Source organism: Alosa alosa, chromosome 4 (assembly GCF_017589495.1).
Source record: "Alosa alosa isolate M-15738 ecotype Scorff River chromosome 4, AALO_Geno_1.1, whole genome shotgun sequence".
Classification (NCBI taxonomy): domain Eukaryota; kingdom Metazoa; phylum Chordata; class Actinopteri; order Clupeiformes; family Clupeidae; genus Alosa; species Alosa alosa.
In genome coordinates, this window is record NC_063192.1 from 7175672 (window position 1) to 7193171 (window position 17500).

A 17500-nucleotide genomic window follows, 5' to 3' on the forward strand; every position below is an offset into this window, starting at 1 on the left:
GTTGACATGACATCACTCCAGCCACAGAGCGCCTAATGCTAGTGAGATGGAGTCGCGATGGAGCCGATTAGCCCAAAGTCTTTAAGAGGGGGCTAATTTACTGAGCCCTGGGTTTATGGCACTTTTCCCAGTAACATATGGCTTACACAGCAGCGCCAAAGCGGCTGTTTATGCGTTTAAATAATTATGAGGGGGAACGCTCAAAACGGCTCTTTTGTTAAGAGCATTATGGGCCTAATTGCAGCCCCACCCTGCAGTCGGGTTGTGGGGCTGTGGGGCTCCAGGGCCAAAAACAACCACATCAGAGCCGGACCCACAGGCAGAGCTCATCGATAAACCAATTCAGCGGCGAGCATTTCTGTCAGCACTCGACATGATCAGATGACGGCGGTGGGGCATTCATTTCACATTAAGGCCTATCAGCTGGAAGAGATCTAACATGAGAGCTTTCACCACAAACTCTGAGTGAGGACAGGGTAACACAGCATACTTGTTCCAGTAAAAAACAAATTAACATTGTACACTACTGGTGATGCACACAGTGCGACCGCCCATCCCCCCCAAAACAAAAGCAATAATCATGAGAGTGGGCAACAAACACGGACTGATAAATTATTAACTCCTGGACGTAATCACAACAGTAGCCTCTCCATCTGTCTCTTCATACTGCGGCTACAGCTCTTGCTTGACTGAGAATAGCATACAGCAGTTCTGACCAGTGCTGTGGAGTAGAGGAAGAAGGCCTACCCTGGTCGGGGTCCAGTCCGAAGAAGGAGTTCTTGCGTCCAAAGCGGATGCTGAAGGCGCGGCCGGTGGACGTGCTGTTCTTGGGGCAGGATACCTGCATGATGTTCAGGTGGCAGTTGGTGGGGACGAAGTCCATGCAGCCCAGCGCGTGAGGCCTGCTGTTGGCCTGCTTGAACGAGGGCCAGGCTTTCGTCTTCAGCTCCTCAGCATACTGAAACCACACACACACATGGCTATGCTACTCCATTCTATAACAGTGTTTGCGTACAATCACGGAGACAGAATCAAGTTAACAGTTATAACTTCAACACCGGGACTGCAGAGAGGCTTCGACCACAATATGATGACTTCATAGTTAAAAAGTAATACCATGAAATGGGAGTGACTGAGGCCATCGTCAGAAGTTCTAGTCCATAAGTATATTACATCACCACCAGATAGTTCATTATTCACACTCTGAACTGGAATAGCAGTGAGGCATCACATCTCAGCAGAGGGTAGAGAGCATCCACTCTAACTGAAACACAATATGCTGGAGGGAGGGATGGGGACTTATGAGGCACTGTGTTTCTGTTTGTGTGTGACACACAGGAGGGAGGGAGAGTGTGTGACTGAGCAAATATGTGTGTGAGAGTGAGCGAGTGTGTGTGTGTGTGAGAGTGAGTGCAAGTGTGTGTGTGACGGTGTGAGCGAGTGTGTGTGTGAGAGTGAGTGCAAGTGTGTGTGTGTGTGTGTGTGCAAGTGTGTGTGTGTGTGTGTGTGTGTGTGTGTGAGAGAGAGAGTGTGCAAGTGTGTGTGTGTGTGTGTGTGTGTGTGTGTGTGTGAGAGAGTGTGATCTAGTGAGCGAGTGATTCTGACCTGCTGGTAGCTGGTGATGCGGCGGTGGATGCTGCCCAGCTTGGTCTCGCAGATGTTTTTGAACTCGTACTGAGGCATGGAGACCACACGCTCGCTCTGGGACATCAGCTGGCTGCAGTTACGCACAAACTGGCTGTCCTCCCGCGCAAACGCCTCCAAGATCTGACAAACACATCATAACACAAAGAAAGATTACAGCAATCTCACCCCTAAGAGATCAGTTTTAGGTACTTCACATGCCTGTAAACTACTTAAACAAAAGTAAACTACTTAAACAAAACTTGGCCACTTACTAAAGCTCAAAAAACAAACTAAGAGGCATTTGTGTGTGTGTGTGTGTGTGTGTGTGTGTGTGTGTGTGTGTGTGTGTGTGTGTGTGTGTGTGTGTGTGTGTGTGTGTAAGTAACTCCCCACAGCCCTTCACTGCAGAAAGAGTCCCGCGGCGCTACCTTAGCGGTGAGGCTGAAACACCCGCGGGGCTCCACCATCTTCTCCAGCACGTGGCTCTTGACGCCGGCCGTGCTGATGTACTCGTACACCACGCCGTGCTCCAGCTGAGCGTTGTCCACCGCCAGACTCACCAGCGGCGCGTCCGACAGCGACAGCAGCGCCAGACCTACCGGTCAGCGGGAGAGGAGAGAGAGAGCGCCATACAAATGTTATGAAAAGAGGGTTCACTGGAGCGCACAGATGTTCTTCAGTCCATGGAGTTACCATTAATTACTTGTTCATCTTATGACTCTCTTTTTCAGTTGACAGAGGAACTGAAAGGCTTTAAAAACACACACACACACACGATAAATACCTGTTCCGTTGGTGCAGTAGTCCTCTGGCACTGCCGTAAACTCAGAAGGACTAACTGACCTTTCCTCTTCAACATCATCAAGGACCCTGTACACCCAATGTCCCAAGGCCTACACACAGATCCACACCCCCACACAAACATATTTAATGCATTACTATTGATCCAGGGCACGCAGACCTGCCATATGCAACACATCATGGCTCAATGTTCTCTCTGAGTGTGTATGTGTGTGTGTGTGTGTGTTAGCCTCTTGACCGGCTCCTCACCCGCTTTGGATGCTCCTGATTGGCCGGCTGGGCGCTAAAGTGCTCAAGCACCTCGATGCAGCTCTGCTTGTTGACGCTACTGCCATTTACCTTCTGAACACAATGGCCCACCTGCAGCCCTGCGGCTGCTGCCTCTCCACCTATCACACACACACACACACAGACAAGGAGAGAAAAAGGCTAAATTAGATCCATGACCTGGGCAGAGGCATGACGTTTGGTCAGTCAATCAGCTGCAGTGACAAGTGAGACAAGTGTGCTACTTGTCAAAAATATGTGATGCCGCATCAACAGCAGGCAGAGGGAGATTCCTGCTTCTGTGTTACACTCACACACACACACACACTCTTAACAAGGATGAGTCAACAAATGCATGACTACGCTGAACTGTGACTACACTGAGCAGTAAACACACCCCAACATAAAGGAGTGTTAGGACAACTCGCACAGAACACGCACGACCACAAACACACACACACAGACTCATAAACAGGAGTTGCTTACTCACTCCCAGAAAGGCAGTAAAACATTCAGGAGGGAGTACATTCCAGTCACAGACCAAATTTGAATGCAAACAGACACACACACACACACTCTCAGCAACACAGGGGATCTCTGTTAAAAATATCTTTACTGAGGCAGGCGTATTTCAGTTCACCACACACCCACCGCTGCACTAGATAAAAACATGTTGAGATGTGGGCCAAAAAGAGCAGCGCTTCCTCTGAAACACAACAAAAATAAACTCCCTGTTCTTGCGGCTTGGCGCGGCGCGCGCAACACCGGACCCCGGCACTGGGCCCGCTCCTGTCTGCCTCGGCTTGCCTCGGCCTCGGCTGCGGGCCTCCAGTCATGGCAGCGTGCCGCTCAGCTGGGCTGACATCACCATGACCTCAGCCTTAAGCCCTTAAGCAGAGACACATGGGGGCGGGGGGGCGCACACACACACACACACACACACACACACACACACACACACACACACACACACACACACACACACACACACACACACACACACACAGAGAGAAGCAAACACAAACACACGCTCCCCACGTGGCCAACACAGGACTGATGAGCAGCGCAGAAAAACAGGCCTGATTTCCATCTGATCTACAGTACGAGGCTGTTTATCTCCTCAGAGAGCTGCTGCCGCGTTGCTCCGCCGAGCGCCGCGCTACAGGCCCGGGCTTCTCTCTGCGCCCCACGCTACAGCGGATGTGGAAATGGACCTGGGCCAGATGTGGGCCAAGGCGCTCCCGAGGCTCTTGCCTTTACGGTCAGAGAGCGTGGAGAACAGAGTCTTTACCTTGGTAGGTTATAATATGAGGCTGTGGTCGCTCTGCTTCTGGGTCATCTGCAAGTCTGCTAATGTCTTGTACACTCTGCAGATAGTGTTCTTGTGGATCTTACCATCTAAACTTTTGTTGCCATCTGACACCCTTTCGACTTCTTCATAGCTTCTCGGAAATTCTTTTAACCTCTCAGAAAAGCTTCTTAACTTTATCTTTTCCATATCACACACTATTCCTTGGAAAAAAATGGGTCTTCAGTGTTAGATAAAGGGCTCTGCAGTCCTGAGACCCCCATAAAAACTCCTTGCCAAGACACATATGACTGAGCTACTAGTACATATAGTGTCTCTGAGGTATGATCTATGCATGAAATGCACGTCTCTCTGAGAAAGAGACTGGGCGTCTCCCAAGAAATATCCCCTAAGGGATAAATCTCTAAGGGATGAATATCCCCTAAGGGATAAAATCTCCTACTTGCTGACCACTAAGGGCTTGCACATCTTTTGGCCATGAGTGAAGAACCTGTGGCCGTCCGTGAGGGGCTGCGCGGCTCGTTAAGAGAGATCCCATATGGGCCCTGAAGGCCCAGAGCACGTGCCTGGCCTCAGCTGATGGGAGGCAGGGAAGGGAAGCCTGCACCTCTGCTCTGTGGGAAGTGATGCCCATCCATCGGATGGAGGAGCCACGCCAAGAATAACAACTCCCTCTCTATGGCGGTTAAGGTTAAGGACGTGACATGTAAGTTGGGAGAAGATTACCCTGACAAACAGCCCGCAATTCACAGAGATAAATGCTGAATGCAAAAACAAATATTTTACACACTCGGTCATGTGAGGAGCCAAGGTCTCTCAACATCAGAAGGAGCCTGTGCATGTGTGTGTGTGTATTAATGTGTGTGTGTGTGTGTGTATGTGTTCTCCAGATGCTGGGAAACACATTCCCTACCCCAGCTGCTTTGCACATTAGCACACCTCTCAGGCGCGCTCATAAATCTGCCGAGGGATAAAGATCAGCCTGCTGCTGGGAGAGGCAGAGAGAGAGAGAGAGAGAGAGAGAGAGAGAGAGAGAGAGAGAGAGAGAGAGAGAGAGAGAGAGTAAGGGGTGGGGGCAGAGTGATAAAGTAAATGCAGTAAGCTGAGTAGAGGGAAGGAGGGGGAGGGATAGAGTCTCTGAATGGAGCTCAAATGAGATGCATGAGATTTTCCAGGTAGAGACCAGCAGATGGGAGAGGCAGTCTGGCCTTATCTGACAAGGCATGACCCCCTGACCTGGCCAGGAGAGGAGAGAAGAGCGGGCAGAAGAGAGAGAGAGAGCGAGAGAAAGGAGAGAGAGAAAGAAAGAGAAAGGAGAGAGAGGAAGGAGAGATAGAGAGAGAGAGGGAGGTAAACACACACAGAGTGTGTGTGGTGGGGGGACACAGGGAGCAGAGAAATGACAGGCAGGACCAAGAATGAGAATCTAGAGCCAGACACGTAAAGGAAAAGCACTCACTGCCTGGTGTTTTCTTATTTTAATTTTAACATTCAATCACATTTTTATTTTCGGTGTGATCCTCCATAAGCCACTGGAAAGGACTAGCCTGGAAAATCCAGACCCTGATAATCTAGAAAGATTAAGGATCTGGCAAAGAACAATGTAATGGCCCAACTCGAGGTGCGGCAACAAGCATGCATTTAAAAATCTCACTGCACGCAATTGGATAACACTAGACCATGTTTACTCTAAATGATTTCGGACTTCGACGCAATCGGATAACACTACGACCAATGTGTACTGTCCTCCAACGTTGCAGCGCTGTCTTCATCAATTAAACTGGTTCCCCGGAATGTTGGGGTAAAAGTAACGTGCATCATTGCTCTTTGCCAGAGTGTCTCGCAGAGACAATTCCATTGTGCTCTCTCGAGAACTCTGGATTTCCAGGGTAGGAAAGGACCAGATTAGCTGCTTTATCCAATCAAAAGCCCAGGAAGGTAGAGGTTGTACCTTTTTTGATGGCAGACACGTAGGGCGGGCAGGCGCCTTTTAGCCTGAATGACAGGTTGTCCGGGCAATCAGGGATCTTCACAATCCTTTGAGAGAGAGGAAATGTGTTAGGCCTTTGTTGGTAGGTTAGTAGGTGCTTAACGTGCCTTTGAGTCTATGTGTGAACGTAACCTTGTGTATGTGTGAGAAAATGAGTGTGCCAGTTTGTGTGCATGACTGTTTGCGTTTGTGTGTGTGTGTGTGTGTGTGTGTGTGTGTGTTTGTTTGTCTTTCCATTTTTAATTCACACAGAGATAGGGATAAAGAGACCATGAGAGAGAGTAATTCTAAGATGTAATATAGTATGTATGTAATCTCTGTGTCTTTGTGTTGTTCTCTCTCTGTGTGTGTGTGTGTGTGTGTGTGTATGTGTGTGTGAGAGAGAGAGGGCAGGGCGGCGGACTCACTCTTTGCTCTTGGTGGCCACCAGCAGGCGTAGTGTGCGGCGCTTGCAGAAGGCGGCGTTGATGAGCGCCTCCACCTCGGAGAAGGGCCGCAGGAACACCAGGTCCTCGTTAATGGAGAAGATCTTCCTCGCTGGCTGCAGCCCCACCATCTGCACCACAGACAGACACACACACACACACACACCCCAGCATAAACCTCAGAGCAGGAGCCCAGTACTCTTGGGAGGAAGTCCTCCTGAAAAGCCTGACGTTTGGGACAGGACAGATGCAGTCATTAGAGACGAGTCCCAAGAGGAAGCATCAAAGCTCAGAGGGCGTGATGATCAGATCATCCACAGGGATGCGTTTTTCACAACTCTAGCTTTTTATTATGAAGTGGCTACTGAAAGGTATTCTTGTTGGAGGACAAAATACTGTTTGGTCACTCCCTTTTATGTGAAATGATAAGAGGCACACTCTGAAAAATGCAATATTTATCATAGTTTCTATCAATTCACTCTCTCCCGTTCTCAGACACACACGCACGCACACACACACACACACAGCAAATAAGATGTGGTGACAGAAATAGCATCAGCACTTGGCTGCTGTTCACCAAGGAGTGTGTGGTCTGTTTGCACAACAATGATCATAGACGGACAGACACAACGCATACGTCACCCTGTGAGTCTGTCTGTGTGTGTGTGTGTGTGTGTGTGTGTGTGTGCGTATATATGTGTGTACTTGTGTGTGCGCGTTCTGGGGAAACATCTGAAACCGAGCTGCTGCACACTCTTAAAACCTCTCCCTGTAATGAGCGCGCTCAGAAGAAATGCTGGTTTTGAGAACAGCTCATGTTAAACCTGCATTTAAAAGGCATCTCCAGTAAAGCATGTGACAGATTCAGTGAAGGCAAGTAAGGGAAAAAGCCATGTGCTATTTTGGACGACAGCATATTCACAGTTCATTAGCCTCATTTATATGTAATTATACAGCTTTTTCTGACCACTGCACCTGTATGTGGAGTATTGGCCTCTTTATGCCCAGAGTGTGTGTGTGTGTGTGTGTGTGTGTGTGTGTGTGTGTGTGTGTGTGTGTGTGTGTGTGTGTGTGTGTCTGCCCTGTGTGTTATTTGTGTGTGTGTTTGTGTTTTTGCCCTGTGTGTGTACTTTGTGTATATGTGTATTGTATGTGTGTGTGTCTGTGCTTCTGCCCCGTGTGTTATTTGTGTGTGTGTGTGTGTGTTTCTGCCCTGTGTGCCTTTGTGTATATGTGTATTGTATGTGTGTGTGTGTGTGTGTGTGTTTCGGTCACGCCTCTCTCTTGTGCTTATTGAAAAGAGAGGCTGAAAATAAGAGTGCTGTAAATAAGCTTCTCCTGGAACACAAGGGACTACTACACACACACACACACACACACACACACACACACGATGTACTGATACAGAGACACACACACACACACACACACACACACACTCTCTCTGGCTGTCAAGGCTCAGTCACATAGAACTGCTGTTGGCCTCTAGAGGGAGGGAGGGGGGGCTGAACAGAAGTGTGGAGATGGAGTGAATCTGTGCTAGAAAAATACAAAGTGCTTGTGTTGGTCTCTGTGTGTGTGTGTGTGTGTGTGTGTGTGTGTGTGTGTGTGTGTGTGTGTGTGCGTGCGCGTGCATGTGTGAGTGAAATTTTGTGGGATTCTTTGGTAATTGTGAGTGTGATGAGACATCAGGCCTCTGAGGAGAATGTGATGAGGCATGCCTAATGTCCTCCCAGAAAGGCGGAAGGGGTGTGTGTATGTATGTGTTTGAGTTTGTGTGTGTGTGTGTGATTGACAGCTTTTAGATCTCAAATGGCTCGTGCAGACATCGCTTTCCCCATCTTCAACAGAAACCTTCTACACTTCTGGTACCCTAAAGGTACTAGCACAAAGTCATCAACCCTCCATTTTTTCCAGGTTTTCTCACATATTTTAGAATCTTCCCATTGTCTTCCCATTTTAATATCTTGCCGTACATTTATTTTGCCGTATTTTAATTCTCTTTAACATTAACCCTACCAGGTGACCTGCCAGTCTCTGTAGTGCTGTCCTGTTGCTACCCCTTTGCCCTTCCAGTGAAACAGTGGGTGTTGTCAAAGCAGAAAAGCATCAATTTGCTTGCTTCAAGGTGCATGTGCTGTAACAGTGATATTAGCCAATTAAAAAAAAACTACATGGTTGCTGTGAGAATACTTCTTGACGCCAACCGGTAAGCAAAGTCAAGTTAGACTTAGCTTCACACCTTGTTCAGTTAATGCAGCAGTTGCCCTATGTTGAAATTTTTGTTGATGTTGATTAATGTTGAATGTCGTATTTTGTATTACGAACGCTGGAAAATCTGCCTTATTTTCAAAGCTCAATGTTGCTAGGTATGTACTGGGACAATGCCCCAACAAACCCCAACATCCTGAAGTTGGCCGCTGTTGGTTGCAGTCTTTAGAATGTTCAGAAAACAAACTTCCAGCTCCACACTGCCCCGACAGTCTGAGTCAAAAAGACTGACTTAAGAACATTTCAAACTCAAACATCTCAACAACACCAGCAAACACAGACTGATGGTGCACACTGGCCCAACTGCTGGTGTTCGTTGAGGCAGTGTGCAAACACCTTTATGTGTGCTTCTCCAGACACACACACACACACAAACATACACACACACACACTGCATCCCCACCCATGCGGACAGTCCCCTATAAGCCCTCCACCCTCTGCACAACAGTGCAAGCAGGAGTGCAACTCTGAAAGGGGCCTTGAGTTTGAACAATAAGAGATGCACACCTTCCTCTAGCAACCACAGAGTCAGCAATGGTCAACATCTGTTAATCGGAAAGACACCACGGCAAAGAGTGGTTAAAAGTTATGTGCTTCAATGTGCAGCTTCGGTGTGCGTGTATGTGTGTGTGTATATGCGTTTCCTCTCACCTCTGCTTGAGAGCCCCGAGTCACGTTCTTAACCACAATGGCTTTGTTCTTCTCCTCGATCTCAAAACCGTAGTCATCCTCCTCTGGGTGAATCTGACAGACAAAAACACAAACAACCAGACACAAATAAGACACAAATAAATGGCAAAAGATTTCAGACAGAAAGAGAACAAGTCTGTTGATCTGAGCTCGTCTTCGTATTTCTCCCACAGCAGTCGGACACCCCACCAAAACACTCCTCACACGCATGCCTGACATGAACAAACAAGTCTTGCAAACTTACAGCATATGCACCTCAAATCATGCTGCGTTTGCAAAAGTGGGTAGCGATCTGTAGAGATCTGGCACATCCGTGACAGACACAAAACCACAATAAGATGGCTATCTGGAGTAATGGGCACAGCCGAACAGCAGCCAGACCAGAATGGGTAACAAAGTCAGTTAGAGGATGATAGATTGATAGAGACATGAAGGACTGAATGAACGCGGCTTGGATTTTGTGATATAGTGGGGTATGAGAAAGAAGGGGAGAGAGAGGGAGAGAGAGAGAAAGAGAGAGAGAGAGAGAGAGAGAGAGAGAGGTAGACACACACACAAGCATGCGCACAGAGACACAGAGGCAGGCAGACACACACACACACACACACACACACACACACACACACACACACACACACACACCTGTTTAACATGCATCCTCTGACCCTTTCTCTTGTGGCCTTTCCCTGCATTCTTTCCCCACCTGCTGCAGTGTGGCAGTGAATGTGAATGCAGAGTGCTTGTGTGGGTTTGTTTGTGTGGCGGGGCCTCTCTGAGGGCCAGAGAATGGGATGACATTCACTGCCCTGTAGCGGGGAGAGGACAGCCATTGTTTCCAACTAAAGTATTTGTGGACACTTTGGTCAACATTGTAAATATCTACACAAGGGGTGGACAGCCTGGAATGCACACGGCTGTGTTCTGGAACTCTGCATTTCCGAGGCGCTGGTATGCAGACTATTTGGCAGATGTACTGTAGGTGGCTGTGTAAGGCTGACCTGCTTATTAGAGCAGTGTGTGTGTGTGTGTGTGTGTGTGTGTGTGTGTGTGTGTGTGTGTGTGTGTGTGTGTGTGTGTGTGTGTGTGTGTGGATAAGTGAAAGTGTGAACTGATGTCTCAGCTCAGTCACCCATCAAGCGGTCAAGTAGATTTGACACATATCCAATAATAAAAAAAAAGACTCAAATCAAGCAAAGATCTTGGCCCACATGGCTGCGTGTGTTTGGGGTTCAGGTGCGGGTCGAGCGGGCTGTTCCATATGTGCTGCATCTCCACTTGGCCGGAGATGAAAGAGTGCACTGGTAAAGGTCAGAGTCATTACTATGGAGGGAGAGGGAAGGTAATTACAGAGCGTCAGTGGAAGCGAGTGTGAGGGGGATTCGCGTCTCAGGGGCCTAATCCTTTTATTATTAACACACACACCCGTGCCTGGGACTGGAGCGGAGGGTCAGAGGTGCTACCGGCCGGTGTGAGCTGTTCAGCGCGTGTGTGTGTGTCTGGCCATATTAGTGCTGAGTGAATGGTGAATGTGTCTGTGTATGTTTTGGGGTGTGTGTGTGTGTGTGTGTGTGTGTGTGTGTGTGGTCATATAAGTGCTGGGTGAATGGTGAATGTGTCTGTGTATGTTTTGGTGTGTGTGTGTGTTTTCCTCACCAGCAGCGTCTTGGCGAGGATGTTCTCGATGAGTCGGAAGTCATTGCGCAGCTGCTTGCTCTTGGTGCTGGTGCCCTCCATCTCCTCGTCGGCGTAGAAACGGAAGAACTGAGTCTCATCTTTAAACTCGCTCTTCTCCAGCACTGCAAGGGACACAGGCACACATGTGTGCTCATTAACACATCACTCATGACCTCAGCTACTTACCACAACAGCCGGTCAGGCAGAAACAGAAATAAACTAACCTAAAATAGTCATCATGATGATTATACCATTATATTCAGTTCAGGAAACCACATTCATAAGACATGAATTCAAAATGGTTTTAATTTTGATAACCCTATGGCATCATATGGAGTGTGACGTGGCTGCATTTCTGTACTATTCTACTAGAGGTCATGCAATCTTGGCAGTGTGCTTAGGCAAAATTGTGAAGTAGTATGTGCACAGGTCAGATAGCATTCAGACAGCTCTTTCACCTGACTATCTACACACACACAGACACAGATGGATAGAGAGAGAGAGAGAGAGAGAGAGAGAGAGAGAGAGAGAGAGAGAGAGAGAGAGAGAGAGAGAGAGAGAGAGAGAGAGGAGAGGGAGAAAGGGAAGGAGAGGAGGGTGGAGGGGTGAGGGAGGGGTAGGAAGACCTGCTGCAGATGAGAAGGATTTCAAACTCTAATAATGATTTTAGATGATGACGTGCATCAGACCCCACTGAATGACCTCCATGTCTAAACTTTGACCTCTTTGATGAGCCTGCAGGATTAGAGGAGAGGGGAAAAAAGCAGGGCATGTGCTTGTGTTCTCTCATGGAGAAAAAGTGACAGTGTACTACGGAGAAGGACAGCCTGTTCTCTCTCCGTGTTCCAATCAAAACATTCTCCCACAATGTTTCAGGGACGACAAGCCGAAAAGGCAACATGTTGTGGAGTATTCTTTGTGTGTCCGTGCCAGGAAAATGAGGGATAGAGAGAGTGAGAGACAGAGAAAAGAGAGAGACAGACAGACAGAGAGGGGAGGGGGCAGGAGTCAAGGGCGCAGACTAAGAAAATGAGGGGATAGTCATGTGATATTTGAACAAAAGTACCCAGCTGTTTAAAAGACATCCTCTGGGAGCAGCAGGAACTCACCACAAACACACACTCATACAAACCCACACACACACATAGTTTGACACACCTTTTTTAAGTTGGCCTAATGCCAGGTGAATAAGCTGTTGCCTGAGGCACTACTTTTGTAAGAACTCTGGCTTTTCACTGTAACCACCCCCCTTCAACCCAAACAGCCACAAACACATCCTAGCTTATCTCTACACTAACATCACATTGCGCCATGCCACGCACTGTCTGAGCGCGCTGTGTTGCCTCTGAACAAGGAGGAACATACCACTCGTGAGGTGAAGTCAAAAACCAGTACTGAGAGGGCAGTGGAAGTGTGAGTGAGTTTCAGCAGAGCAGAAGCTGGGTGAATGGAAGGTGCCAGAACAAACACCAGCACCCCCCCAACCCCATTCCCTTCTCTCCTTCAGAGATCTGAAAAACTGTTTGGGTTCAACTCCTGGCCCCAGACGGCCTGTGTTGAAATAGCAAACAGCTGGGACAGGCACCACTGCAAACCTCGGTTTACCTGATAGCACTGTGCAGCAGAGTCAGAGCTGTGCTGAGTAGCAGTAAAGGAGCGAGGGGAGGGTGACCCAGGGCCAGCTGCTGGACGCTAAAGCTTACTGGAGCTGGACGCTTAAGAGCTAGCCTGGCCCCAGACACTAAACATACTGACTATTCTACCCAAGGGCAGGCAGTGATGGTTGTTGCAGTTTTATTTTTGCTGTTGCTTACAGCTGCTGTCGTGAAAGGGGGGGGACTGTGGGTGTGGCTGGGGGAGTGGTCGTGGTAGGGGACTCACCGTGGTGCAGGAAGCCATGGTTGCAGAGGCCGACCCCCAAGGTCACTGCATCCTCACGTGTAGTGCAGTCGCCCTGGGAAACAGAGGACATCGCACTCCATAAGAACGTGATAATATCACAGTCAAATGTAAACATATACACATGACCCAGTCACGTACAAAAACACATGCAAAACCAGGGCCAAACACACACACACGCACACTCACCTGAGACACGAGCCAATCCACCAGTTTGCTGGCAGGCAACACAGACTTATAGGTCTTTAGGTGGTAATCTCGATCTCTGCACAAACCAGACACATACATAAAGGCAAAACATTAGTCCTGTAATGTACAGCATAAAACAAAGAGGCAAAGACATTCATACATTCACATTTCCATCGCAGTCTAATTGACTGAAAAGGCCGAGGGAAAGTCCCTAATGAAAATGGGAGATGAGTGAATGGGATCTTGACACACTTGGCTAACCGTCATCGGTTCTAGAAATTTCTCTGGGGAGAGGCTGTTTGCGTAACACACTTGTGTCAACATGCAGAAGCTCTATCTCTCCGTCTCCCTCTCTCTGCCCACTAGTTCTCTCTACTCTACACTTTCACTCAGAACACAGAGGGACATGAGTCACCCCCCACAGCTTTCACTCTTCTCCTCAATGAGGCCTCACTCATGTTTCCTGCCCTAACCACCCCCTCTTCCTTCTGTTCGAAGTCACAGTGGTGATCTATGTGTGTGTGAGAGAGAGGGGAGAGAAAGAGAGAGAGAGTGGAGTATGTTTGTGTTTGTGTGTGTGTGTGTTTAAAGACCTTGTCAGAGTGATTTCTATGCTATTTCTATGCGAGAAAGCTGTGACTGATGTTGGGCAGCGGACTGACAAACGCGCTCAGCTGATGCGCCTGTGACTGATGGAGCGGGGTTCAGACAGGGCCACCTTTCTACTACTCACGTGTGTGTGTGTGTGTGTGTGTGTGTGTGTCTATGTGTGTGAGAGAGAGAAAGAGATAGAAAGAGATGGAGACAGTGATAGAGACAGCGAGAGAGAGAGACAGAGAGAGAGAGACAGATATACAGAGAGAGAAAGAAAGAAAGAGAGAGTGAGAGAGAGAGAGACACACACACACACACAGAAAAGCACAGCTGCACCAGGGAGAATTTGAATGAACAATGAACTCAGTCACATAAACAAACTGTGACAAAGATAAAAGCACATGTGCAACATGTAGAATGAGTTCTCTCTTTTCTGTTTAACTGCTAGACCGGAGAAATGTTTTCATTTACATGTAGTTAAATGACATCTGAGCCTGCTTTATATGCACTGTGATCTGGAGACCAGAGAGATGGCCACCAAGATATTAAGGGGATCAGGGATGGAAACTAGCACCAGTCACCAGCCAAATTGCTGGTAAAATATGAGAGTGGCTGCTAGATTTAAGACACAAAGTAATAATTTAATATTGAGTGGCTGGTGAATTTGACCAAAATTCTGCCGGTGGTTGATAGATGCATGTACACATTTTCTAAATATAATTTCCACCCCTTAGGGGATGGCGAAATAGAAAGATAGGATGATGGTAATGAGGAAGAGAGAACAACACAGCCTAGACTGATAGAAAAGAGAGAGAGAGAGAAAAGTAAAAAAATAGGTTCTTACTTGATGACGGGCGTAAATAGACAGTGCAAACGGCAGTAGATTCTCACCCCCTGAGAAGAAACGGACAGGTTAGTCATCCTTATGTCATGACACAATGTGTGTGTGTGTGTGTGTGTGTGTCTCTCTCTCTCTCTGTGTGCACGTGTATGTGTGTATGTATGTGTGTGTATGTATGTGTGTGTGTGTGTGTGTGTGTGTGTGTGTGTGTGTGTGTACGGACGCACGCATACACATGTGAGAGAGTGAATGTGAATGTGTATTGTGGGTGAACTATAAACCTTGGAAACTATGTCCTCCATCTCGCTCCTGGCTTTGTAGGTGCCGTCGTCATAACGGAAGCGGTAGAGCACCTGCTCATTCCTAAACTGGTGCTTGTCAGACACTAGGAGTCAAACGTGTAAAAAGAAACTCATCATTAGCATTTCCAAAATGTTCAAACATCGACAACAACAAAGACTTCAGTGAACTCAGTTGAGCGTAGAGACACAGACTTTGAAAAACCAGACAGCACACCTTCGGGCAGAAAACTAAACAGCATCTTGTAAGGACATCTGTTTTCAGATGTCCTCCAAGGGCTCTGTGGAGTTTTCTGATGTGCCTTCGAGGAGTAGGAGAGAGCCAATGGCAAGAGGACATCACTGCCCCTGTGTGTCTGGACGCCCTCCCCGTCACCACCAGTCCATTGTCTCCAAGGTCATTTATTGATTGGGTGGCTTAGGCGCCAGGGGATGGGAAAAGCCTGCTGAAATCCCCCATCCAGAGGGCTAGATTTGGCCAGGATGGTGGAGAGCTTTGGAAGAGAGAGGAGAGGAAGAGAGAGGAGAGGAGGAGAGGAAGAGAGGAGGAGAGATGGAGATGGAGAGATTTACCCTCCCTCCCCCTCTCCTCTCCTCCCTTCTCAAAGCCACACTGAGCTCAGCTTCATGAATCATTCATGTGTCTTTGGTTCTTAGGGATTTAGTGTTTTTCTCCCCCCATCTCGAAAACACAGAAGCACAAACTGCAGCAGGGGGCTCCAACAGAACCTGAGATGTTCTGAGCGTGGAGAATTGGGCCAACACAAAATGGTGACTTTAACTTTGTTGTAGACTTGAAATGTCAGAGAGAGAGAGAGAGAGAGAGAGAGAGAGAGAGAGAGAGAGAGAGAGAGAGAGAGAGAGAGAGAGAGAGAGAGAGAGAGAAAGAAAGATAAGAGTGAGAAAGACTTGAAAATGGTGACCTTAACTTTGTTGTAGACGTGAAATGCGGGAAGTGAGAAAGAAAGACAGACAGACAGACAGACAGACAGACAGACAGACAGACAGACAGACAGACAGACAGACAGAGAGAGAGAGAGAGAGAGAGAGAGAGAGAGAGAGAGAGATAAGAGCAAAAAAGACTTAAGCTAAAAAAAACAGCACTTTTATAATGTTAACATGGGATATCAGGAGACAGACTCAGAGATGGAGAGAAGAAAAGGACAGAGGGATGAGAGAAGACAGGAGTGGAGGTGCAGACAGGGAGGTCTCACCATGATGGATGATGCCGTTCTCCAGAAGAGCCTGGCCCAAGTTGATGCCTTCCTCAGCTTTACTAATATCCCCAGTTTCCAACAGCCAGGCCACAAACTCACTACACACACACACACAAAATCCACTTGTAAACACAAAGAAGCAATAAACACTAAACAGATTCCGTGTTTACGGTGTTTACAAACTTAGTATGTTTTACTACTTTGGCAATAGATGTTATCAACAATCAAAGTGCAACAGCAACAAAATGTCTGGAATAAAGACACCATGATCAGCACACAAACAAACACATACACTTAAACCTCAAACACACACAGCTGTTTATGAGAGGGGGTAGGGATAATAACATATACTTAAAAACACACATACTCAGATATACACATACCGGTACATACATATAATACACAAACACATGCTTCACAATGACCTTCACTACAAGTGTAGTGTAACTGTCTGCCTGCAGTGTGTGAGTGTGTGTGTGTGTGTGTGTGTGTGTGTGTGTGTGTGTGTTTGTGCTTCTAGAAGAGAAAACATGTTCATGTACAAGAGAAAGAAATAGAATGTCAGAGTAAACAAGTAAGCATGTGTGTGTGTGTAAATGTGTTACGTGTATGTATACGTGTGTGCCGTGTGTGTGTGTGTGTGTGTGTGTGTGTGTGTGTGTGTGTGTGTGTGTGTGTGTGTGCTTCTAGAAGAGAAAACATGTTCATGTACAAGAGAAAGAAATAGAATGTCAGAGTAAACAAGTAAGCATGTGTGTGTGTAAATGTGTTACGTGTATGTATACGTGTGTGCCGTGTGTGTGTGTGTGTGTGTGTGTGTGTGTGTGTGTGTGTAAATCCTATGAGATCGTCCATGCAGAATGCGGACACCTTGAGCCATCTGCTCCCATCTGAGTGCTTTAATTAGGGGATAAATTATTATCTCAGCGCATCACACACACACACACTAGCCCCATCAGCCCATCACACTCTCACCCCATCACACAGATTGGGAATGTCATACATGTGCAACACAAAGCCCCAAGGTACTGGGAACAGCAGCGGAGCAGGGACAGGGGATGGGCTGGCCTGGGCTGGACAGGACAGGGGATGGGCTGGCCTGGGCTGGACAGGACAGGACTGGGATGCTGGTCAGGGGTTTGGAGTAAAAGGGTGCAGGTAGCTCCTAGGGCAGACTTCCCCTTAGTGTTTGATGCAATCAGAGAGGCTGTTAGTGGCTGCAGAATGCTGACAGAACAGAGAGCCGGGTAGGAGCCAGAGAGAGAGAGAGAGAGAAAGAGAGGGGGGGGGGGGGAGCGAGTTGAGAGGGAGAAGTTTCTTATATCGATACAGATCACCAAGGCAGCGGAAGCCAAAACGTCTTGGCTCCAGCTATAGCATTAGTCTGGGGCAAGTCTGGAGTTTAGTG

General features: G+C 47.8%; 1 protein-coding gene across 1 annotated transcript in view; it reads right to left on the reverse strand.

Moving 5' to 3' along the window:
• The window catches only part of prex1 (phosphatidylinositol-3,4,5-trisphosphate-dependent Rac exchange factor 1), a 66228-nt gene that overhangs the window by 15624 nt on the left and 33104 nt on the right, over positions 1-17500 (reverse strand). Inside the window, exons 11-24 of the mRNA XM_048241033.1 lie at positions 16090-16190; positions 14858-14961; positions 14580-14629; positions 13142-13217; positions 12935-13007; positions 11033-11175; positions 9341-9433; positions 6401-6549; positions 5955-6040; positions 2677-2816; positions 2411-2519; positions 2055-2221; positions 1606-1767; positions 748-958 (exon numbers count right to left, since the gene is read on the reverse strand). Coding sequence (XP_048096990.1) covers positions 748-958; positions 1606-1767; positions 2055-2221; positions 2411-2519; positions 2677-2816; positions 5955-6040; positions 6401-6549; positions 9341-9433; positions 11033-11175; positions 12935-13007; positions 13142-13217; positions 14580-14629; positions 14858-14961; positions 16090-16190 — 1664 coding nt within the window. The remainder of the gene's footprint in view (positions 1-747; positions 959-1605; positions 1768-2054; positions 2222-2410; positions 2520-2676; positions 2817-5954; positions 6041-6400; positions 6550-9340; positions 9434-11032; positions 11176-12934; positions 13008-13141; positions 13218-14579; positions 14630-14857; positions 14962-16089; positions 16191-17500) is intronic.